This window comes from Aquila chrysaetos, chromosome 20 (assembly GCF_900496995.4).
Source record: "Aquila chrysaetos chrysaetos chromosome 20, bAquChr1.4, whole genome shotgun sequence".
NCBI classification, from domain to species: Eukaryota; Metazoa; Chordata; class Aves; order Accipitriformes; family Accipitridae; genus Aquila; species Aquila chrysaetos.
Genome location: NC_044023.1, coordinates 13,086,569 through 13,112,594, shown reverse-complemented (window position 1 = coordinate 13,112,594; position 26,026 = coordinate 13,086,569). Strand labels below are relative to the sequence as shown.

At 40.1% G+C, this 26,026-nt stretch overlaps 1 protein-coding gene across 1 annotated transcript in view; it reads left to right on the top strand.

Moving 5' to 3' along the window:
- Positions 1-22,741, top strand: part of UROC1 (urocanate hydratase 1) — a 43,872-nt gene extending 21,131 nt beyond the window's left edge. The window contains exons 10-20 of the mRNA XM_030043895.2: positions 142-204; positions 926-1,105; positions 2,591-2,688; positions 2,928-3,000; positions 4,392-4,513; positions 9,121-9,191; positions 10,153-10,251; positions 11,988-12,087; positions 14,959-15,040; positions 20,293-20,392; positions 22,499-22,741. Of these exons, the coding sequence (XP_029899755.1) occupies positions 142-204; positions 926-1,105; positions 2,591-2,688; positions 2,928-3,000; positions 4,392-4,513; positions 9,121-9,191; positions 10,153-10,251; positions 11,988-12,087; positions 14,959-15,040; positions 20,293-20,392; positions 22,499-22,639 (1,129 nt within the window). The 3' untranslated portion in view covers positions 22,640-22,741. The remainder of the gene's footprint in view (positions 1-141; positions 205-925; positions 1,106-2,590; positions 2,689-2,927; positions 3,001-4,391; positions 4,514-9,120; positions 9,192-10,152; positions 10,252-11,987; positions 12,088-14,958; positions 15,041-20,292; positions 20,393-22,498) is intronic.
- The last annotated feature ends 3,285 nt before the right edge of the window (positions 22,742-26,026 follow it).

Sequence of the window (26,026 nt, the reverse complement as noted above, 5' to 3'; positions counted from 1 at the left end):
GGTTGAAAGATCTGTTGCCTAGATGAGTGTTGGAAACCCCACATAGACTTTTTTGCTGGGATTGACTCTGTCATTTGTACATTGCAAGATGGAACTACATGAGGTGCATTTTCTTCAACCAATCTTTTTAATCTATTCTAGAGATGCAAGAAAGAATAAAATTGCCCTTAGTTTGGGTTACCATGGGAATGTGGTAGATCTATGGTAAGTAGTATATGTGGATAATGGATATATTAATGCTCTTGCTTGTTAGTCAACCTGGAATTATTTCCCAAACTTGGAAGAGAAGAGACATTAAACCTAGTGCTGAGTTCCTTACTCCAGATGCTCATGAAAAACTGTATTGTCAAAAGAGGGGTCCTCATCCTTGTGTGCCAGTTCCCAGTTGTTTCCCATGCACCTTCTCCTTTCCTTATGGAACAATGAATTTCTTAGGGAAAGAAATCCCTAAGAGTCTTCCTTGGATGAAGAAAGAATGTATCACTTTCCTTCTAACCTTTTGCTAATTGGATAGCAAGAAATTTTTTTTCACTTCATAAGAATAGAAGTATGAGGCATTGATTGAATAAAAATAATCAGATGATGGATAGAAATTCTGGCACTCTTGAGGCTTTATCCAATGGTACATCTTGCTGTCACACCATATACCAGGGATTGAGACTGACCAATAAGACTGGTATGTCATACTGGTATCTGACTCATCTATCAGCATTCCTGCACATGTAAATGTGAAGTATAAAAGTTGCACCTAAATCTTCATCACTATCATTTCCCACCTCCTGACTGCTAAAACAAAGACTTAGCCTGCCAAGGGCATACCTTTATAAACAACCTCTGGGGATGGCAGAAGTTCACCTGAAAGAGGAGCTAGAATGTGAAATGACATCTTCTGTTCAAACACTCATTTATTCATTGTCTTCCCCAGGGAGAGGCTAGTATATGAGTTGGACACAACAGGAGAGCTGCTAGTTGATCTGGGGTCTGACCAAACTTCATGTCATAACCCATTCAGCGGGGGATACTATCCAGTACAGCTTGGCTTTGAGGAAGCAAAGCAGCTCCTTTCCACCAATCCGGGGAAGTTCCGGACCCTGGTACAAGAGAGGTAAAAGTTTTGGCGATACATGTTTTTAAACTTTAAGCTTAGTTGCTCTGCAAGTGATCAGATTTTTGTCTGTCTTGCAAGAAGTTTCTGTTCTTTGATATTTCAGTAGAAATTTGGGGTAGAGCTACAGTACTAATAACGCCCAACTTTGTACTTACACAGCTATCACTCGGAATCTAGCAGACAGCACTTTCCCACCATTTTAGGAGTAGTCACTAGTGTAGAAGATCAGAGGTCTGAACACTAATGATTTATTTCACTTCTATAAATTCCTAAATTGCATTAGATTTTAAAAATCTGGGACAATAAGTACAATTCCACTTATTCTACCAGTTGGTTTAGGTTCACTGAATGTAGCATAAAAACCCAATGGATAAGCCAGGAAGTCTATCTAGCCTGCTGTGCTTCCAGCTGTGGCCAGGAATGTTTTTTTAGGGAAGGATATATAAGGAGGTGACAATCTCCCTGTCACTCCTCTCAGCTTGCTGCAACTGTAAGTTCTGTTTAGCATCTTGATTTTGGGAAGCTACTCCTGATTTACAGCTTTGCAAGTGAAATTGGAATTGGACATTATAAAGGGAGCAATTTGGCATAATTTATATATAAGGAACTGTGGAATGGAGGCAGCAGGCTGTACTGTTGTTCTCAACTGGTACTTTTGAGACTTTATGGCTTCTACTCTGGTTTTGTTCACCTTGAACATTCCTGCTGGAGACCTTTTTCCAGTAGAAGGTAGAATATGGGTATATAACTATTTGACTTCGGATGAGGGACTACAAGGACCTTTCCAGTTTCCCAATTCTGTATCATACTACTGTAAGACAAAGGTAACAGAAAGGTAAATTTCTGGGAGGGACTAATTTCTAACAAGCTAGGCATGAACTAAAAAAAAATCCAATTTCACTTGTTAGGCATGGATTTACCTCTCTAGAGTTCCAAGAGGTTACACCTATGCACATACAACTCCGTATGCAACTATGCATTGAAATTAGAACTAGATAATGTTAAGTGGACATTAAGAAAGCAGTCCTGGGGTATGATCCACTGTTGGAAACAAAGGAAAAATTGGGCTGTTTTGGCCAAGGGAGAGGCCAGAACGGTGATGTGTAGCCATTTTCAGTTCTATCTCTGCTCACTTTTTCTGTGAACTTCTTAAACTGTTTTGCAGTTTTGTGTAGGCTGGTTTTTGTTATTACCTTCCATCCTCACAGCTGGATGCATTTCTTTGCTGAAAGATGTGTCCCCTTTCTGCTAATTAATGAAATTCCCTTCATAGCTGTAAATCTTGTCAAGATTTGGGGACAACAGGTGCTACAGAGACTGAAAGCATCTCAATTGATATCTTATGGGTTTATGTTTGAATTTCTCTAAGGTCTTTCAGTTCCATCTGTCTCTCCTTACTCCCATGCCTTTAGTGAGTTCATGATATTATTCTTTTTGATATTTTGTCAGTCTCAAGAATAACTGTTTCCTTCTTTATTTCAGTCTGAAGAGACATGTGGCTGCTATTAACAGACTAGCTGATAAGGGCATGTTTTTTTGGGATTATGGCAATGCTTTTCTCTTGGAAGCTCAAAGGGCTGGTGAGTACATCCTGGAGTTGTTAGATGGAAACAAGGACAATCCTGAATGCATCTTCCCAGTTGTGTGTTTTGGTAAAATAGGGTTGGCCATGTGTTATGCTAACTCTTTAGTCTCTCTCTCTCATTCTCAGAGACCCCATACCTTCTCTGTGGCTGAGGTAGAGCCTCCATGGGAACCCAGGTTTTACATTTTATAGTATTTCTTCATCAAGTCACTGACTGCTAAAATTCTTTTATAGGCGCTGATGTTCAGAAAAGAGGAGCCAATAAAACAGAATTCCGCTATCCTTCCTACGTTCAGCATATCATGGGGTATGTTGGGGAGAGTTTGGAATAAAGCATTCAAGTGCCTTGTGACTACCTCTGTTTAGGGGGAGAGTACTACAGATTCCACTTAATGCAAATCTTGCAGTGTACTATAAATGATGAAAAGGAGCCAATAGTAGAAGTAGGAAAATTGATCTCACAGGTGTTATGCCAAAGTTAGTCTTATTTTTCTCCACTCTGGAGTAATGCCCAGTGGTGTTTAGGAAGATGTCCTGTTGGCTGTAAGCATCATGCTCATGTTTTCTACTGGCTTCCGTAGAGTTACTCCTTGCATTTTCCTGTGTACAAAGGAAAAGAAGACCCAGACATGGAGGGACATGTTTTATGTGATTAACACGAGTAAAATCTGACAGCAGAGGTTTTGCTAATATTTTGTCCTGAAAGGCATGGCATGTCTTGATAATTTGGTGTAAAGCTTTATCCTTTTTAGAATTAAAACGTCTTATGAAAGCAGACATCAGATGTGTGAGCAGTAAGCTAAAACATTGCCAGATCAAAACTCTTCACTCCTTTACATGAATAGCTGCATTTTCTCTTTTGTTGGATCAATTTTCCTTAAGCAGCTCTACTCAAGAGAATAGCCAAATTGCAGCCTCAAACTGTAACTATATGCAACTTTACTTCTAGGTGCTAAAAATGGAGAGCTTGTCTCTTCAGAGCAGCGGAGCTGCAAAGTCTATGTCTACACTGAAGTTAAAAGCATGTCTGAAATAGGACACTCTTCTAGCCTGTGTTGCTGACTGTACTTCTTAGCCAAGCTGTGCATACAGCTTGTAAAAAAACTGATATCAGGAGATCTGTTGAGGGACGGGTTCTATAACACCTTTTGCCTCTGACTCATGCTTAACTTGCCTATGCCATGTGAATAAGAGCTTGAACAGAGTAAGGCACCAACCAGATTAGATGTCTTCTGGAACTCAACTGAAGAGTGTCTTACTATTGTGTGTAAACAATGTGGACAGCAAATGAGTCTGGACTCAGGCATGTGTTCAGAACCTACACTTGTGTGATAGTGTAGATGCACTCAGAGTTAGCCTGGGTTAAGGATGAAAAGACCAGGCAGCAGGGAGAGTATATTTGATGACTCAAAAGTAAAATTGCAATTCATTTGACAATGCATTTGTTTGGTAGAACTGCCCAACACTTCTATCAAAATTCTGGCCTGACCATATTTTTATACACCAGTTGATGGCTGTGTGAAACAGCACTGTTTAATTTTTCAATTAATGGTCCCTGATGCTTCTGTTTAGAATAGTTCATTGAAAATGTTTCAAATTCTTCCATCTCCAGCTAATGAAAGAAAAGCACTGCTAGCAGCCAGGATAAATAAGGAAAGAATTTCAACTATCTCTTAATGAAACATGTTCTCTTCCCAGGGACATTTTTTCCCTGGGATTTGGGCCATTCCGCTGGGTTTGTACCTCAGGTGACCCACAGGATCTTGCTACCACTGACTCGATTGCCATGTCTGTGCTGGAAGACTCTATACGTCAGGGAGGTAAGACACCAACTCACGCCCCCATCACTGGGGTGCTTTTGGGGAGAAAAGGAAAGAGAGTTGTGAAATGTGTGTCAGCTTTTGGCTGAAACCATAGAAAGCAGTCTCTTGCCTGTTCCATGTGGGCAGGAAATTTTGCTGTTCTCCAAGCTCCTGTAAGGAGTGTAACCAGTAGGTAAAATGTGAAAACACCATGTAGAGGGGTTATTGATCCCAAAGCTATTGTTGCAATTTTGGCTAAGAGCCTTTCTTTTCATTTGTTACAGATTTTCCTGTACTTTGTCACCTTGAAACTTTAAGGCAAACAGTATCTTTCATCAACAGGTCTCCAAGAGTTTTTTAAAGGAGTCAAATTGCTTTGCCCCTGTCTCACAGGTGAATGAGGCATGGGAATCTAGGGAGGTTTTTAAGAGGCTAGCAAGCAGATCAGTGGCAGGAAACCCAGGTTTCATGGGTGTGGTGCTCCATTCAGTGTCATTTATTTGTGATTACAATTTTGAGTCTTCCTTTTTTGTCATTCGTTAATAAATTGACAGCTGTTTCTACTCACTGGTGGAACCAATCTGGAATATCTGCATGGCTCTGCGTGCTACTCTAGTATCTAGGAATTACACTGTCTTTCACTTGTTCCATATCCCTGAAAGTGGGCTATTACTGTTATCCGCTGCTTATGAATGGGAACTGAGACAAAGCTAATTTTATGTCAGCAAATACGAATCCTAATCTGCCAGGTTGCAGTGGAAGGCCCTACTCCTTTCCCTTTCTTTGTCTATTTATACAGTAGACAGCAGACTCAAAGACTTAAGTGTCATTGTCCCCTAGCACTGAAGTCCTCAGCTCTTCTGTTTCCAGAAAGAGTGGATCTTTGTGCTTATCAGAATCAAGGAAGGAATCAGAGGGAAATGGATCACAAATCCAAAGCATATTTTGTGAGGAGGAGAGCATAATATTTTTTATCTGGCAATATTGAAATATTTGTTGCATCTTTCATGAAGACATCATTGAAATATGAACAGAAGTGTGAAAATTTTGAATGCTCTCCTATTTGTTCTGGAACAGTTAGCATTGCAAGGATCTAGGGTGGTATTTCTGAAAAGGATATACCACATTCAGATATGTCTCATTTGAAACAAAACTACTGTTGTCCTCCTATAACATAAGGCTGGTGTCCAGCCTCCTCTTCCTCCTGAGAGGTGAATTATTGATAGAGTGGGTCTTACCCTGCAAGGTCCTTAGTTCTGTCTATTCTCTTAAACTTTCCTTAGGAGTCATCTTCAAGAAATAGCACTGAAGCGTGAGGCATTTTTAATGCAGTGACCCAGAAGTGCCTACTCTGTTCTATGGATATTGAAACTTTCATGTTTTTAAACCTGATCCCTGGACTTAATTGAAGGGAGGGTGAAATACAATATGATAGTGCTGGATCTACCTTCAAAAATTTGCAGTAATTTTTCTGCCATGTACTGCAATCTCCAGTATTCTTCTCTCAAGATTGAACTGAAGCATGACCTTTGGATTTGCATTGCAAAACTTGGAAATGAATCAGTTACTGTGTGAACAACAGTATGTGGGTGTTTATATGGTTGGTAATGTAAAGCTGGGGAGAGAAGTCTCTTCCACAGACAAAAAGCACTGAACTCTTGCATGTATATTCTTAATTTAAATGAAAAATGACATTACAAAAATCCCAACAGGTGAAAACAGGCTTAAGGGCAAGGCTATTATTGGATTTGCTGTTGAATTTGGCAGGACAATGGGAATAGGATTTCAAAGAGAAATGAAAACAGAGTTTGGCCAGAAAATAAACAGCCATTCATGGATTCATGTTCTTGAGTATTCCACTTGCTGTCCACTTCCTATGGGACCTGGGCTTGGACCAAATTCCAGAGTCTGGATTTCCTCACGCACATATACATCTAACATCTGAACCTACCTTTGAATTTTATAAAAGAATCTGTTATGAAGGCTGAGTGAAAACTCTGCAGAACTAAAGTCTGTTGCATTCCAAGTCTAAACTTTCAACCTGGCCTTGAGTCCAATGTTAACCATTCTTCTTCTTTTGTGGAGATGAATTTTTGCACTTAAACGTCACAAACTGTGCAAAAGTCCTATGTGGTTTTATTATATGCTTCCATTCCTAGGCTACCTGAGCTTTTAAGTTAGCCTTTGCACAAGAGACGCAGCACTGATGATTGGAGTGTAACTTGGATTTACGTCCTCTGTGGTAGTTTGAAGGCTGAGTTGATGCATAACAACAATACAAATCTCCCAAGAGCAAAGGGAGCCAATCTCTGTGTTGATGTGTACTCAGAGGAATAGTCCTCAATGCTTTCTAGTATCTTTTAAACCCTAAATAAGTACAAGGGCCTATGAAATACCAGAAGCGACACAGTAGCTTGCCTGACTTAAAACATATTCCTGTTGGGGTGGGGAGGTGGAGGCAGCAGTTTAGTAAATAAGACACATGGAGAGAGCTGTAAGATTTTTTCAATTGCAGGAAGTAAGACTAAATAAAAGGGAGGATTCTTCACTTCCCGAGGGATAACAGAAGAAATCCAACTTTGGACACACCACAGTTTAGGACAGAGAATATGACTTTATTGGAGCTGGCTGGGAGGGACGGATGTACTGTATTGAGATGTCCTTGTAGCCAGTATTCTCATCTGGCGTCTCTTCTGGATATGTTTTATAGAATTAACAGTCAGTAAGATCTTTTCTATAAGTCTGTGCACTGTGAAGTATAAACTGTGGTAAGTACTCTCTGAGATACCTTATAGAAGTGATAGGAACTCATTCACTCTTCAGTTTTCTGGAGTAACTCCTGTAAACTCTCATTAAATATCTATAATAACCTAAGTGAATACTACCCATTACTGTCTAGAAGATGCTTCCTTAAAGCTTATGAATGGCAGCACAATCCTACTATGACAGCACTAGCAGACATTTCATCTTTTGCTCCCTGTGAAGCTAAGAGGTGGCATGTTGATCCTCATTGCAGAGTTTAGAAGCTATCACTTGGAGCCAACCCCTAAAGCACTGACAGGTCTTTTTAGGATCATTAAAGCTCTCTGTATGGAAGGCCTGCCTGTGCAGGAATGAGCATATTTGACATTTCCCTTTAACAATGTGTTTAACCTGGTTTAAATGTGAGTATCTTGCCTTTTCCTCTTTCCTTTTTCTAGTTTTACTGTGTGTATCTGCTGACATATTCACTGGTGGAAAGAGTAGTCTAAACATTCTTCTCAGTTACCAGGGACAATTTCAAGTTAGCAGTATGCAATTTTTCCAGTTTGACTGACTTTCAAACATAAGTTATATGTACATTATAATTTGACTTGAAAATGGGTGAGAGCTGGAAAGCGATAGGGAACATGCTATCTTGGCATCTGCAGAAGTGATTATAACTTGAAGTTCCAACGCATGAGCCAGTCACTGTGGCTTAACCTGTTGGCACATGCCAGCTAAGGCTGGTAGCTGACCATGTCTCTCAGGACGAAGTAATGTGATGTAGCTTAGCCCATAGAGAAAGAGCCTACAGGCAGTAACTTCTTCAGCCACTGTAACCTCATCTGAGCTCACACTCAGCCTGTGTGGAAAGGCATAACCCTAAAAGCCCCCAAAATTAACAGTAAGACAATGCTTCTGTTCCATTCCATACCCTATCTCCCTTTTGTTACTTGCTACAGATGGTGCCATGCCTTAGGAGGCAGCTGATTGTACTGAGGTCACCATGTATCTGAGTGATACATGTATATTTCACTGTCTTTCACTTCAAGTATCTTTATTCTTACTCCTCTTTGGTTTGGCTGATGGAGTTGGAATGGTACAGATATGAAAGGAGAAGCTGGAGAATATAAAACCATTATATGAAATTATCTTCTTAGATAAAATTATCTTCTTAGATAACAACATAGAAATCTAAACAAGGTGTAGGGTGGATTTGCGCATAAAGTAGCTACTCCATAATAAGTTTTTTCCAAGCAGTCTGTGCTCCATATTAATGCAAGGCAACATACCTGAGTTTGTAGGATGACAGACCTCAGGTTTATCTTGGGATAAAAACATTCACGTGGGCCATTTAGTAGAGCAACTGCTGTGCTATAAATCTATATCCCAGCATTGGTGTAACTTATCCTCAAGTATGTATTGCCAGCTGCTTCTGAGAATTTCTGCTGGCTGACTCAAAGGAGTTATTTACTACCTGATGCAAGACTGGACTGTAGTACCCAATGTCATGGAGTTTGCTAAAGCTACTAATTTAGCAAAGGCTTGGAAAGGGATTGGCATTTAGTAGGCAGCAAGCCAGGTGACCAAAAATGAACAGTACATGTAACGCATATTTCAAGGTTTAATTTAATTTGCTAAAGATCTGAATGGGAGTTATTGTTCCAGCTGTCTCCTGGGCGACATCTCATACCTTCCTCTAAATATATGGTACCAGTTACTGCATCAGCTGCACAGAGGATTCTATATAGCATTTCCTATATGCGTGCTTGTATCTGAGAGTAGAATTTGACTTCCTAGTGCTGTCAGATGAATTAAATTAAATTCAGAGCATATTGCATTCATTTTCAAAACCTCTTTTCTTGCTTGCTTTCTCTTGCAAGTGAGCACATCTGTGAAGCAGCAGTACCATGACAACATCCGCTGGATTCGGGAAGCTGGCAGGCACAGCTTGGTAAGTGCACAACCTCCTTCAGCACATGTGACCTCTCCTGGTCCAGAATGCAGTTTTTGAATGCCGGAGTGAAAAGCAGGAATAGGCATGAATGAAAACACTGGCCATAATTCCCAGGGCTGATAACTTAAACCTCTCTCCGCAGCAGGGTTTTAGGGTGAGCTGAAACAGTTCTGTCCCTTCACTTCCTCATCTGGAAATGTTCAAATAATCCAGCAATATCTAGTCTTATATGCGGAGTGAAACATGTCAATGATTCATCCTCCACCTCATTTGTAACTACCTTTCTTTCAGAGCGCTATTCAAATTGTTCCTCTTGTCATTGCTTTGGCCCAACCTTTTCAGGACTGCAGTTCCCAGTACCCTGTTCAAAACAGATGAGGCCAAAGAACTGCCATCCTTTTGTGTTGTGGGAAGCAGAATGCCAGTGAAGCATCCTTTGTTTTACTTTTAGGGCAGGATCTCCCTGTGAAACTAACCGGTAACACTGTAGGGCTCATATGTGCTCTTATCTGGAAGCCAGATTGGTCTGTGGGGTAAAAGCTGGAGAAGAGCATAGCTGCACAGGACAGATGTTCTTTGCCATTATTTGTCTCCATATTTCTCTTCCCTTCCAGCCCACCATTGCCACTTCCAAACCTCTGCTTCTCAGCTGTTGATAAGGGATTTGTTGATAGGGGGATTACAGCCTAGCAATCAGGTTGATTTAAAAAGTGGGATTTATTGGACAGTAGCAGCTGAATACAGAAATACATCTCACTGATTGAGTGAGTGGAGATAAAACTCAGTTCAAAGAGGGATTTTAATTTCTTTTTTTCTGGAAGCTGGATGTTGACAAAGAAATAATCTGCACTTTCTCCTACAGAAGGGAAGGGGTCACTCCTGTGACTCCATTTATCTGGAGCCCGAAGATAAGCCAGTTGCACAGAGAACCTTATCACTCTGGCATTTTTGTTTCCAGGTTGTTGGCTCTCAAGCTAGAATCTTGTATTCTGATCAGAGGGGTCGTGTGTCTATAGCCGTGGCTATTAATCGAGCAATTTCCGAAGGAAGGATTAAGGTTTGTCTTTTTTGTCTTGATATGGTCTGGTAATTGTGTTTAATATCTGAGACAGGGGTGGCAGGTGGGAAAGAAGAAAGCTTCAACCAGTAAGAGCAGAAGTGCCTGCTGTTTACATGGGACCAGTATTCTGTTAGCATGTATTAGAGCTCAGTCCTCCTCCGCCTGTCACCACTAATTGCACTACATAATAGAAGAGAGATGAGTTTAGAAACTTTCTGAAATATGCGACCTTTTATTTCATGTTGGGAATCTGCCTTATTTTCTATTTGGGCATCTACAAGCACAACATATCATGCTGAGATTTATTGAAAACACAAGGCAGGGACTGTAACTCCTTAGCAGTGCCCCAAACATTAAAAGTAACAAGAGACTATACCACTCCCCAGTGCTTCTTACCCTCTATCCCTCACTTTCAGCCATATTATGGCTACAGCCAGCTCTGCAGTCAATTTTCATTTGCATTGCATATGTGAATGAAGAAAATCATTAGGCTTGACGCTGCACCTCTAGTGCATAATGAGTCATATCTTAGTTGTCTGGGTAAAATCCCACTGACCATATGTGGTGGTCATAAAAGTACATACTATGGGCAAGATTGGATAGGGATTTTCTAAGTTCTTCATGAGTATTGTAGGTAGAAGTACAATGTGACATCCTGGGGGGACCAAAATCCTGAAGGCACCACTCAGTAATTACACCCATTATTTGCTGTGTGTACAGCAGCATCAGACCAAGGCATTGTCATTCATTCATCTCCATCTCTTTTATAGCTGAATTACAATTACCCTTTTTAAAGGGGCAAACTGAAGTAAAACTTAGAATGGATTCCAGCTAGGAACAGTCTGGATTTTGTTACTCAGAATATGTTTTTTAAAATATTTCAAATGCTGTTGACCTTCTCAGGATTCAAAATGAAAGTCACTGCAAGCTAGACTCAAAAAATAAACCTGACCAGACAGAGCACTTGCTTGGAGCTATGACTGACAAGGTCAGACTCCCAGGCCCTTTGGATTTTGTTGCGTCCTTTTTTTGTTTCTGCAAATCTCCATTCCTCCTCTTGCAAGCTGGATGCTCATGTCTATTTCCAATGATTTTCTAATTCACTGCCAGCATAAAACAGAGCCAGCTATTCCAGACCACACCATGCCAAGAGTGAATTATTCTTATATAAACCCTGTGCATGGCAAATTATAACGAAGACCTGCAAGCTGGTCTAGATTCATAGTGTCAGTTAAATTCCAGATGCATTTGTTTGAGCTGTATGAAATCACTGATATTCACTGCTAACTTATTTTTAGTTTTGACATCTTCCAAAAGAATGAAAAAGTATAAAACTTCTTACTGTTAGTTTTCATTTTCAACAGCAAACAAGAACTATTTTTGAAAGAAGATTTTTCCATACTCAAATGTCTTTGAAATTTCAGCAAAGAAATGTTCAGATGAAATAACCTTACTGCTTCCTCTCTTCTCCCTGCTTTCCTTTGAGGATGCTATTGGCATAAAAACAAGCTCTTGTTCTTAGTTATGAAAGGATGGTGGCTTTCATGAACAGTATGTGAACAACTGTTTTATAAAGAGTAACAGGCAGAGAAGGTGTTTCAGGGTGTTTAGGAGAGGCGGCAAAGCTGAGGTTTTAAATTACTTAAGACAGAATTGAATTCAGCAAATGATGATTCTCAGTAGCATTGACAGTCCATGAAGGATTCCATTTTCTTGTCCTTGGCTTTTTGCAGGCTCCAGTAGTCCTCAGCCGAGATCACCATGATGTGAGTGGGACCGACAGTCCTTACAGAGAAACGTCAAACATTTATGATGGATCAGCCTTTTGTGCAGGTCAGCAGAGCAGCTGAGGCTTGTCTGTCTGGGCAAACAAGGAAATTGCTTTAAAAGAGAAACTGGTTTTTATGCAACATGTTAAAAATGTTTTTGTTTAACCCTTTAATCCCAATTAATCAGATTTCCTGAGAAGCTTGGTGGGATTTAAGTGATACAGGCATGAATGTGGAGCTAGTTAAATAGGAGAGGTCCAGAACAACGCTGAAAATTCAATGAAGATGCACCAGATTTACCTGAATGTAAATGGAGAGCAGTCTGTCTCAGAGGACTGTATCTCCTGTTCGATTTTCATTTTGCACCTCACTGTTTCAAAGAGGTCATTTGAGCAGAATTACAGCTGTATTTCCTTGGGATCCACAAGATCAAAATCAGGTCTATAATAGTATTTTGCTTAAAGCAAAAAGATTCACAGCTGTGATCATTTCATTGCCTGAAGACTCAAGAAAACAGTCTGGAGTTTCTGAAAGAAACTTTTCTATTCATAAGGGAACATACTCTGATAGTAAAAGCTTAAGAATGGAAGTCAGGTGTTCTGGATTAGACTCCAAGCCTTGTTGCTCACTTACAGTGTGACTGTGGGCAAATCGTGTAGGTTTGCTATACAAAAGGAGCCTTTAATTCTGCACACCTGACCTGGGCTAACCAGACTCTGCTTTTAAGTTTGTGAAATGATGCTTTAGAGAAATAAACCCAAGAAATATCAGATTGGAGATGTGAAAAAACGAGTGAAGCACTAAGCAATTTTTAACCTAAATCTTCCTCAATTTTCCATCCATAAAGTGGAAATTATGATAATAGCTTTAGCCCAGTAGTGCTTCCACATGTCATGAACTGACAGTCATGAAGTGTTGTGAGATTGGAGGCTACAAGCTGCTGTAGGAGGAAAAATTATGATAGAGGTAGCTGAGCATATTGAATTACTTCCATTATGGGAATTCATAATAGAACCAAATTATGGCTCAATTTATAGGAGAAAAGTTCCCTGCTATCTTAACTCGATTTCCTGATGAAATGAGGCTTTTAGCTGTGTCTATCAGCCCCACTTCAACACTTTTTGAGTATGTTGGCTAGTTCTAATAGGCCAGATGGATAGATGTCTTGCATAATGTTTGGTTCTGACAAGCTGTGAGAAAATGGTGCAGCTGCAGAGAGAACAGCAATCCAAAGTAACGTCTCCACCACAGGGCTTAGCAACATAAGTAAACCTCAGGCAATGCCCTCAGAAGAGGGCAATAGAAACAAGGCTTGCTAAACCCCATTGCTCATCATGCTGTGTTTTTCTTTGCATTTTATGATTTACATGAACCATTTGCCTTCTCCAAGGGCTTATCTAAAGCCTGTTGACCACTGATTTCACTGGTCTTTGAAGCCAGGCCTAAATCTGTTTTACCAGATGAGCCTCTGGAGGTGATAAAAGAACATATTAGGTCTTCCTCTCTCCCTTCTTTCCTGTTGTTTTAACATTTGAGCTAGTTCAGGTGAAGCTGGCTCCTCTCCAGCACACAGGAATTTTCCAGAGTGTTTGCCTGTCTCATTTTGCTTTACAAGTACTTCAGCCTGATCCTTGGCAAACATGGGTCATTGTGGCTCTGCAAAGTGTATTTCAGCACAGACATTTGCACAGTTAGTGACCTTTATCGAAGCCAAGGAGCAGCATATTATTACATTGTTAGTCCACTTGCCATGCTCTTTGTCCAGCCTCCACTCTTATCATGCTAGTGGCTGAGGACGAAATCTGTACATTTTAGAATATGGGGATTTTGATCTCTCCCATTCGCTCTTGACAGCACTGTAATTATGATAATTGGGTTATTAAAGTGACATAATGCCAGATAAAAGATGCAATAATGGGGCTTTTGACAGGGTTTAACATAGATTAGTGTTCAAGTAAACTCATTTTTCCATCAGACATGTAACAACTGTGGGCCTGCAAATGTGGCTGGTGGGGATATTGCTGTTTGTCTCTTATTTTTTGCTGTTAAAAGCACAGCAAATGACCTATTAAATCTGTCCTGAATTAAATCTGGACAAACATTTTCAGTAAATTTTACCCTGTTATCCTCTGTGTGTACTTCTTTCCACCTCTCTGGGTATATGCGTTAGCACAAATTGTAGTGAATATACAAAATTCTAGTGAACATTTCAGTGGAAATCATGCATTTGACATTAGTCAAATTACATTTGTCTGCTAAATTATTTTCCTTTTTTTTAAAAAAAAAAAATAAACCTCCTATGTGATTTCAGCAGTTATGTTCAGGGTAAAATTCCCCCATGTCCAGAGAATCGGGGCCAGTATCACTTTCATCCCAACTTTGTTCCCAAAACACAACTCCTCAGCTTTAGACCAGCTTTCCGCACAGGGCTGAATTAACTCTGCAGTCTGATCTGAAAATACTTCAGGCTTCTGAGAACTGCAAGGTGTGTAGTTTTCCGGGTGTCCCCCCCATTTTGAAACCCTCCATATGGATGTGTCCAGCCTGTTCTTCCACGACTGAGGCATCCCAAAGGGGAGGATTATATTTCTCTCCACCCTGAGAAGGTATCTTCCAGCTGAGGAGTGATAGGTTCTTCAACTGCTTGAATTGGATCACAAATGCAGAAAGCACAAGAGTCCTCACAAACTACAGTGTGAAATTGGCATTTGCTTCCTCCAGTGTAGGGGCAAAGAGTGGGAGGAAAATCTCTTGCCTGTTCCTCTCAAGAATGAGATGTTCAGTGTATATCTGTGAGAGAAGCTGTGAGCAAACCCTGCCTCCAGCACTGCCTTCACACAGCCATAATCAAGGTGCCAGTGGAATGAGTGAGCAGCACGACAGAAAAAAATGAATGCAGCATGTCAGATCCATAACACCTTTCCTCTCCTCCTAGACATGGCAGTACAAAACTTTGTAGGAGATGCATTTAGAGGAGCGACCTGGGTTGCATTGCACAATGGTGGTGGAGTTGGCTGGTAAGAACTTATTTATGTTTCTAAAGCTGGGCTCTGAATCCCAATACCACCGCTGTGTATGCGTGTGGGGAGGAGGGACACAAGGGGAATTGCAGAAAAGATGTGTGTATTACTGGAGTAGTACAACGTCATGATCATGGGAAGGATGGGTTTGGAAACAAGGGCTGAAAGGACATATTGTGTGGTAAAGTGTGGTGTTGTATGAGTTTTTTTTTTTTAATTAATGCCCATATGTCTAGAAAAAGTGTTTTGGACCTTGGCCACAGCACAGTTTGAAGAACTTAATTTGCCAAACAAGGACAGTCTGCCATGGTCTTTTTGAACAGATCCTGCTTCCAAAGTTGTCTTCACACATGCACAGCCAGAGTGTCAGTGGATGGATTATGTTTAGGTTTCCCCTTAAGCTGTATTTAAATCTGTGACCTTAGGACCCCAATATAAATGCTCACGTGCTAAAGTGCAACGAGGGGTTATTGATACAAAACAGCTCAGGTGCCAGCAAACCCCCCAGTCTTTCTCCCCTTGCTCATGCCTGGTAGGATAAAAGGACTGGATTAGACACCTCCTTCACATATGATGCAGAACTAAAAGAAATGCCTAAACTGAGAAGCAGAATGAAAGAAATATATATGGAGAGGGAAACTGATCTCCTTCATATACCACTAAAAGGTTACTCCGGGTTGGCAGAGGTGTAGGGAAAATGAGAGCCTGGCCATGCTGCAGAGCCTTAAGTTCTTGTTTGTTGTTTCCAGCATAGTCCAGCAAAGCCGCTCCCATTTACAGTCATGTCTTCATTTGGTGGTGTTACCAGACAAAAGGGGCACAACCCTCTATTAAATACTGCAGTGAACCCTCCCGCTTCCCTGTTCCATCCAGCTCTGAAATATGCCAACAACAGCAAGCCAAAGAACTTGTAGCAGATGTTATCCTCAGAGAATATTTGATGATACTTAATTGTTACTCATCCGGATGAGCTGAATCTAGAAAATAGCCCTTCAAGTCAGATGGAGAATTCCCTCTTCTATACTCCAATTCCTTTGATTTCAGTGAATTAACTACTGAATAGAAGGTACTTGAGAGCAAAACTGAACAATGGGATAAGAAAGCATTCTGAGGGGTTAGACACATGGAGCAAAAATTTGCCTTTACTGATTTCACTGATAACAACCACTATGGCCAGGATTTTATTCACAGCTTCCATAGCTCTGAATGCAAAATATGTACCAGAATATCTTCTTACTCTGGCCATCTCAGACTCCAGAGATAGCAGCAGACTACTTCTGTCTGAATTGCCTTAGATGAGTTTAACCTTTTAAAATATCTGCTTATGAAATATAAGCAAAGAAAATCACTTTCCACTACATGTTGTGCAAAATATTTGGAACATTTTTTATGATTATTATAATTATTAGAATTGCTTACACTACAAATGTTCTGTGTATTGATGATGCTTAATACAAAGGATGCAAATGATCATATTCACTATCTCTCTGGTCTCTGTAAGGTCAATCCCTCCTGCATGTTTCTACCCCTCTGAGCAATTCAAAGAGAGATTGGCTGAATGGTGAGACTGCCCTTACTTCTGGAAAACCAGCACTGACCACGCTGCAATTTCAATTATATTGTTTTGGTTGTTTAAGTGGAGTTACATCATTAGAAAGAAGCTCTTCCCCAAGGCAGAGCAGAGGTGCTGTCAATTCTGTAATGCATCAGAAAATTAGCATGTGGCTATTCACTGAAATCAAAATATCAATGGAAGAACAGGGTTTGGTTATCCTTTTTGACATTTCCTATGGCTGCTTAGTGGCTTGTCATTGTGGAACAGTATCTGCTTACCTTGTTCTCGGGAGCAGTCATATAGCCCTCTGTGATTAAATTACTGTGCTTCAGTGAAGAATGAGAAGCCTGAAAATTAGGCCTGTCTCTGCACAAGCCTTAATAAGCCACCATGCTGAGACTCGGATGTGGTAACAATGTCGTGTCATTAGATGCGGTGGTCTGGAGAGCCCCCGAAAGCCACGGCACGACAGGTGGTTCTGCTCGGCTTAACTAATCGTGGCACCACCCTGACGAGTTCAAGTGCTGCACTCTTTTGCCTTCTAAGGAGAAAGAGAGGAATAATTTAAAGGTGGTAAAAGAAGCAAAACAAACCCCCAACCATAACAAACTACTTTCTTTGCCTGGAAGAGATAGATGCCTTTAGGTTTTAGGGCCCTGTTTTTCTATTTCTCTAGAGAGCTAAAAATTCAGCTGACTTTGCTGTAAAGAAATCTCCATGTGCCTGATAAAATCTTCTTGTCATCAGCTGATTTGGGAATGTGAAAGTGCACGTGGAAGCTTATATATAAACAAATATGCACGTGATTAGAGAAAAATCAAGTTGTCATTGGCAAGTTTCTGTTCAGGGGGTTCAGAAATGGCAATTGCACTGTGTTCAGCTACCAGTACTCCCTGCAGAGGCTGGGCTCGCCTGGAACTGCTGACAGATCTGCCCTGTCTTCCCTACGAGATTAGAGAAGTGCTTTTTTCCTGCTTTGATTTTTCTGTGCTATAGCCTTGTGGGACAAACAGAAAAAGCAGGATTAATATTTATTTAGCTGGAATCTGCATCACATGTGCTGTTTGAGAGACTTAAGATTAACATACTCTTGACTATAATTACAGCAAATGAATGTTATTCATTTCTTTCTGCCTTTTTATTTGCAGAACAATGTATATTAGTATGGAGCCTGAGTAACCTGTAGTAACAAAAAGGCAGAAGCAATTTAAGAATCAAACTGCACTGTTGACAGTGTGACATCTTGATTGTGAGAGAGGCCTTGTTTTCTTTGATCACCTTAGAAGGAGACATCTGGAAATTATAGGAGGTAGCTTAGGTCAAAATGCCACATGTTTCTTTAATTACCTGAAAATGTGACCCAATGCTAATGAAGGCAGAGAGCTCCTCTTTAAAAGTGAGAGGTTTTGCTAGAAAATCCATCCTAACAAACATTGGTATTTAATTTATGAGTGATTTTTAGACAGTAGGACAGATTCTGATGAGTGATTCTGATTTACACTGGAGTAACTCCAGGGAAATCGATGGAGAGGCTCTAAATTTGTGGAGTGCAAGTGAGATCAGATGCTTACTGTTCATGCCTAAGCTTCAAAGGATGCTCTTTGGGATGCTGGGCACAGAGGGGATCTTTGCCACTGAAAGGACATCATCTTCCTGCATAGAATATCTTTATAAAGCACTGGTCCAGAGGTCTGATTTTCTTATTGTCTGATATTGCCAATAGGCTGTCTTGAGGTGTGCTTATACTGTGATCCCAATTACATGGCAATGGCATCATTGATGTTCGTAAGTGTACTCTAGCTTGGTACTTTGACAGTAGAGAACAGTGCTAATTTGGTCTCCATACACAGAAGCAAGCAGAGTATGGTGAAATAACTGGCCCTGGTCTTGATACAATAACACTTGTAATGATGTCATCCAGTCTGGTGCCCTCTTTTGGAGAAGACGGTAACAACATGAGCTATTCAAAAAGTAGAATTTGCAAGAAATGCAGATGTTTGGATGTTTGTTTTCATCCCAATATGAGACTAAGAGCAGAACTAATTAAAGATTTCATGCAGTAAAAAGATCCTGGGAATTAAATTCCAGGCTGAAAAGTGTTGACAGTGTCAATCAAAAATAAACATTTTATTTTGAAGAGTCAGCTTACAATATTCAAACATCTCAATTGAAACATGACTTTGTTTCAATTTTTCCTGCTGAAGATGAGAAACTGATGCATTCACTGACATTCTGCTGTGAGAACTGTCAGTCTCAAGAAAACTGTGCCTTTCAACAGAAAATGTATTTGAAATAATGATATATCTAATAATGGTAAAGTGGAGAGTATTAACAGAAGGGTACCATGATGGTGAGATCTAGCGCTCTAAGTTCCTCGCTCAGCTATGTGATAGAGTCCTACTTAGCACACAGGTAGTGTATATAACTAGTGAAAGGGAATTAACATCACATAAGTACCAACTTTATATTGAAAATGAAAAGATGTGAATTCTAGTTTCAGGAAGTAGATCTCAGGTCTGTGAGGCTCCAATGTAGCCTCATTTCACCATTTCCTGAGAAGCTTAAGTTACTGCTGGAAAATACACAGTAAGAAATTATTCCTTCCTGGACTGGAAGACACCTAACTCCTGCTTGATTCATGGATATGTCTGATGTTATTATACATACATTTTGTGAATTTATTCATTATATTAACTATAAAACACAGAGGACAAAATCCTGCCTCTGGGGTCTCCATTAGTAGTCTCTCATACCATGTGTTGTTGTATGATATGCCCCATCTCTCAGGTATTGCTGATGCTGAGTTATAATGCCAGAACTCTCATAGATTTACAGCAATGGATAATTATTCAACTGCATTCACCACTATTCACCGTATGCAACAAAACAGGAACTTGAGCAGGCCAGACTCTGAAGTCAGACGATGTTTTGCTCTACGTGTTTTCCCTGTCCTTTTAAAAGCAGACTGGTATTTCTCCCAAGTATAATCTGTTAGTTTTAGCATATTTCTGTTCTTCTTCTGCCAATAAGTCTGCTTCCTGAAAAGTTGGCACTGATGTCTTTAAACATCTATGTATCTCATGCAAAATGAATGACTGGTTTTGAAATGATTGAGGCAGATGTGCATTAAGTGGTGGTTAACGCTTTTTTAATAAAATACTTATGCTCTCTCATTTGTCCCAAGAGAATATAAATAGATTCATCTGCTTCAATAAGTACACAGTCCTCCTCATAATCCTATCTATACGGCAGGCTCCAGTGTAGCAAAGACAAACAGCCTAACCTTTAAAAATACCCAGAGATCGGTAACTCTTCAGACAGTCAGAAGGGCTAACCTTTCTTTATTTGTTTCTAGAGTCAGTACAGACTGCAGCCTTCAGGAGATGCACCACAAGCTTAGTTTTTGGCACTCCTGCTTGGAGGAGATATTAACTGCTAGCTGGGCATTACAAGAAAGATGGAACAGGTTTGCTGCAGGTCAAGAAATTAGGCCTTTGCCCTGCTAAATTCCTTTTTTTTTTTTTTTTTTTTTTTTAATGCAAGTATAAAGGTCACTGATAGTGTCTCCTATTCAGCACCATTTCTATGTTTTCATCCTTCTTCCTGCAGTGCAACTGAACAAATTAACTCCTGTGAATTTTGTGGGATTGCTTTGAATTATTTTGATTTAATTCTCTTACATTTATATTTTTAGGGGTGAAGTGATCAATGGGGGATTTGGCCTGGTTTTGGATGGGTCCAAGGAGGCTGAAGAACGGGCTAAGATGATGCTCAGCTGGGATGTTTCCAATGGAGTAAGAAAAAACTCATTATATATGTTCACTTTAATATTTTTCTGCCTCCAGGACTATGTTTACTTAGGTATTTGGGTTCCAGTGCTCCTATTTTTTTTTAACTGAATGGGGACTATTAGCACTCAGGCAAGAGTTTTTCGAGTCTGCCTTTTTGTAACCCAGAAATAGTCCTAATGGGCCTAGTGACTCATTCTATTCACTGCTTCTAACACGGGTGTCTATGAGCCTGATTCCACTAGAGTCGATGAGTTGTTTTGCTTCGTTGGGTTTTTTTTCTCCGATCAACTTTAAAGGACTTTAAGTCAGTAGAAGAGGCTGAATAATTCTTGGGTAAGGAACTTACTGTAAAGTGTCAGGACCACCCCTTCTGACTTTACAACATATAGCAGCCCAATCATTTCCACATATCTCAGTGTGTGTTTTGTTATTTTTTAAGCAGAAAGGGAAGCATGCTTACTATAATTTTGTTAGACATGTTGGTGGTGTTATTTGCCTACATAATACAATTGAGAACTATATGAACTTTAGTCTTGTCTATTCCTAACTTCTAGATCTAGGTGTCTTGAAAGGCTTGTCATTTAAGTGCCAGCTCGTCCAGCCCTTGCTGCCATTAGAGTTTTTGAATTCCATTAGTGTCCAGATAGATCCTGTCTATCCTATCCTAGATCCTAAACTGTCTGGGTTTAAGACTAGGATCCCATCTCTGAAGTGGCAGAGAGGTTTTGATTCAATACTTGCAGGGAACCAAATCAACAGGACATAGTGATGCACAGTCCAATTAAAGGACAAGACCTGTTGTGTTTCAGTCACGTAACCTCACAAGGACCTGACACATTGAGGGAGTTCCTTGCCAATGCTCACATGGTCTGTTCTGTTTTACTTCTCAAGAGAATTGCAGAATTCCTTCTTGCCTTACACCTAAATGTTTTTTGGTTTTTTTTCCTCCCCATAAGACCTGGCATGACTAGGGGTAGAAGAGGACAAGGAACAATTTTCCCCGTCCCAGGTCTGAAATAACACAATAGTAAACGATTAAGGAAGAAGGAGGAGGACAATTATATTAATTTGTATATTAAGAGTAATGAAGACAAACCCTTAACAAGAACTGTGTATCAGAGACAGCCTATTAAAAACCCAATAAATCTTTTGCTGCTCTGATTTATTGCAAGCAAAAGCCCCACTCCTCCACACACATGTTGAAAAAGGACAATCTGAGAATGCTACCCATATTATATACAAGACTGGAAAGAAACTGGAATGTACCCTTGAAAATATACTGCCAGGAATAATCATAGGTGAGTGGCAGGGAAATTGAGTTGTTGACTTGACAGGTCATTTCTAGCTGTTATTGGTATGATCCTGGGAACTTATTAGCCTTATATTAATCATATGCTTAAATATTTTGCTAAATTGGAACCTAAGTATTTTCTTTCTTGAACACTTTTGAGTCTAAATATTTCAGACACTGATTTGCAATTTGTAATAGAGATTTGTAAGGCATTGAATAGAAGGAAGAACTTATTTCCTTTTTGCCAAATCTTGATTTTTTTTTCATCTGGGGAATCTTGCTTGTACACAGATCAAAACACAGAGTGGAAGAGGGGTTTACCAGTTCCCTGGCTGTCCGTAGAGTTTCATCCTTACATGCTGGCAGAGAATTTGGCTCCTTGATTTCATAGTTTGAAAATGCATTGAATGACATTTTCCTTTTTAAATATTTATCCCAATACAAAAGCATCGATTGCTTAAATGATACTGTTCTCTAAAGCAAGTCCTAGTTTTACAGAGTGGGGATGGAGTGCACAATTATTTTTAGTGAGAGAATTTTGTAAAGTTTATAGTGTACCTGGCTGTACCAATGTTATCTGTCCAATGTTATGTTTCTGCATGAAAATGTACCAAGTCTATCCAAATACTACTCATAAAAATGAAGTAGGTATTACAAAAATTACTTCCAAAATCAGTAAGGAAACTAGAAACTGGCAGAGGGTTGAAAGATATTCTTGTCATGAAATTGAGTGCCCGTGTTTGAGCAAATATTGTGTAAGATGGATGTGGCAAGAGAAATGTAAGATTTTTACACCCATTGATTTTCCGGTCTGACAGGTTGCCAGACGCTGCTGGTCGGGTAATGACTATGCTTATGAAATGATCTGCCAAACAATGAAAGAGAATGCCGCATTGAAGGTGACTCTCCCTCACAAGGTGGTAGACGAGAACATCTTGGAGCAAGCCGTGAAACATTAGTAGTATTCCAAGCGCAGTGTTGTCCTTGCAGATACATTTGAAGTTGCTTCCTTGATATCCTATTTTGCTCTCTGGCCAAATGATAAAAGCCTTACAAATGTCTCTTCCATGTGAGTTCTTTTTTACCCCTTTAACTTGTTAATGGGGCAAACCTGTAACTATCTGTGACAGGTCCACTGACGTCAGGAACAGTCTTTTCACTAACATACTTGGAACAATGTTTGCAATAAGAAACTATGCATTGTAAGGAAAGGAACTGGAATTTTGTCCCTGAAAATTAAATGAAGAAAAAAGAATCCACTTATTCCTGATAATTCATAAATTAAGGAGACTCTTAGGTCTGGTAGATTAAATGTGGAATGGAAATTGGAACTCTTCATTCTAATTCAGAGTCTGCTGCTATCAGCAAAAAGCCATGAAATCCAGTAGCCAAACGTGGGTGTGTAAACAAACTTATTCTTCAGCTGGTGGAGGATGTACTGATATCACATGTGCTAGACTCAAGCTTTCCTATATTGCTATAAAAGCATGTAGTGACTGCAACAGAAGCACCAGATAAACTGTAACTGGTTAAGCGCAGCTACCCTGCATGTGTTTTTCCCTGAAATTTTCACCCAAGATTTTCACCACAAGCAGGAACAGAACACAGTGCCAGGTAAGTGGGTGGAAAAGCCTGAGAGCAGTAAGTACTAGACCATTTCCAAACGTCTTACAGCAGCAAGGCTAGGAAAATATGGAACAACTCATAATAAATTAGTGTGAGCCAAATTCTGCATCAGTCTGAGATGGTGCCATTCTGCTGAATCTGATGGTGTGTGCGCTTTGCTGCCTCACAATGATGAGTTTGTTCTTCTGTAGAAGCCCATTGCACTTGAGCAGCTTCTAAATGGATGGAAACCTCCAGAAAATCTAGATCCTTACTGCTGGTTGCTGCTTTTTAGTGAAAAAACATGGGCTACTCAGCCATTTGGATGTGAGTGGTGCAATTAGTAACGCACTGTAACAAAATGATCATGCAGACTTTCCTCCTGAAATAAAACACAACTGATGTGAAACAAACTAAAGCACCAATCACAAGAGAGTGTGGGCTTCCTTTGCACAGAAGTTGATTATAAAGTAAAATAGAGATAGAAAGGTCTTCTTGGTCTCTCTTCTTCCCAGAAAGAGTTTAGGAAGGCAGAGAACCCAGTGTGCCTAGATGCAAATGAAAGAATGCATATTTTGCACCTGAACCTACTATTACATTTGTGTTAACAGTAACTCACTGAAGTCTTTTGTTCTAATCAGCTGTGATGCTGAATCAAAAATTGAGGCTTACTTTGAAGCCCCTATATGCATACATATTGACAGATATATACATATATATTTTTACAGAAATATATTTTACATACACATCTCTATATGTGTGTGTGTGTATACAAAAATAATTCTTAGCTGTCATGTCTCATGCTAAGGATGGCCCTTGCGTATGGGCCTCATTCAGACATGAACACAGAGCATCAGCAGTCCGTGCCGCAGCGTGCACAGGGTACTGGACTTGATCTGGCCTGTCACTCCATCTCCTTGGCACTGTATGCGTTACCCCTTGGAACGGAAAGGGGTTACACAGGAAAACCTGCATTGGCTGCTGCAGATGAGGTGTGATGAGCTGCAGTCCTCAGGACTATGGGGTCTCAAGAAACTATACAACTGTTAGACCCTTGTGGTACTTGCCAGGTGAGCGTACTCTGCAACTCTGTATTGCCTCTGGTGCCAAGTAAAGGAAAACATTTATTTTGAATCATAAATCAGTTCTTTACTCTGTTCACATACTGTGTATGTCTCCAGATGAATAGTGAGAGTCTGGCATCTGCTTGTAACTGAACCTTCTGTGAAGTGCAATCTGCAGTTGATCAGGATTGCTTTATATTATGGAAAAAAACGCCCACATTGCCAAGTTATACGATTGAGATGTGAGTAGTTGTCAGCCAGATTTGACAGCCTTTGCTTTGACATATGTTATGCATTACCTATTATTAATAACCACGCTGGACTGGGTCCAAAGTTAGTGTCTTGGTATTGTACAAAACCACTCTAGTCTTCATAGCCCAAAAGCACTAGGGTACTGTTTTGTCAAGAGGAACAACAAGAAAATACACTGGCTTTTCTGTACTAAGGAATGTTGAGCTGCTCCATAGGTTCATCTCAATTCTGAATTGAAAACCCACCAAAGACAAAATGTTGAAGAAATGTTTATTACGAATTCTTTACCTTTGTATTGCTTAATACTGGGGTACCTACCAGCATGCTCACCTTCACATCCCAGACAAAAACGTAACCTAATTTTCATCCTTATAGCTCTATTGACCAGAGGACATAGCCTTGCAACCTGTGTTTCGTGCCACTCAAGTCCCTGGGAGTTTATAACTGTGGCCTACCTGTAGGGAGACATAGAACCTGAACGTATGAAGGCTACACACGAGCTACTGGTTGAAATTCAGATTATAAAGTCTCTATTAATGAGATAGCATGGGTAAGGCAAAATGGGTTACAGAAAGGCAGTGAACTGATGAGCAGTTGGTCATATTTATGACTATTCACTGCTGATTATTTTAATTATGTAGTAAATAGTTACATGTATACATTTAAAGCTACTTCGGTCTTTTAACTGCACATAATCTCAAGCATTTAACAAATCTGAACTGAGGTTTACGATACCTTTGGGAAGGCACAGGGAAACAGTAACCTGTTACAGCCTGGGATGAAATAGCAGGTGGTTTCCAGCATACAGAAACCATAAACAAGCCCAGTGTGAAGACTCCTCTTCTGAGCTCTGCTGAGCCTCATTTTTATCTGTTCTCGTTTGCAGAGAAGCTGGGGCTGTGAATAGGCTATTGTTCTGTGGGCATGCTGATGTCATTTTTAGGTAGCTGACCTCGCTGCTGGACAAACCCAACACAGGCAGAGCAGTCTTCAAGCTATCCATCTGTCCATAGGCATTGCATCAGATCAGATCCAGACAGGGAATGCAGAGGCTGTGAATTACTGAAGTCTCAAGCTTGCCACAGGCTGAAGCATCCTTCCCATGAATCTTAGTACCTTAATGTTTTCCTCAAAACACAGACACTTGTCCTGAAAAGCTCGTGCCTGGTTGCAGGTAGAGGCAAGAGCTTGGTGATGAGGGATAATTCATGCAGTATGCTCATGTGTCTGTAACTACAGTGGTTTTTAAAGGTATAAAGCTTGTGACAGGACAGCTCTTAGCTCTTCTAGTTAGGGTCTTGCTGGATCTCTCCAGGCTGTGGCAAACATTAAGGGATTTGTGGCTTGATTTTTTTTTTTTTTTTCCCCTTCCCTTCTTCAGGTTTGATATCCTTCAACTAGGGATGCACCTACGTGTTAAGCAAT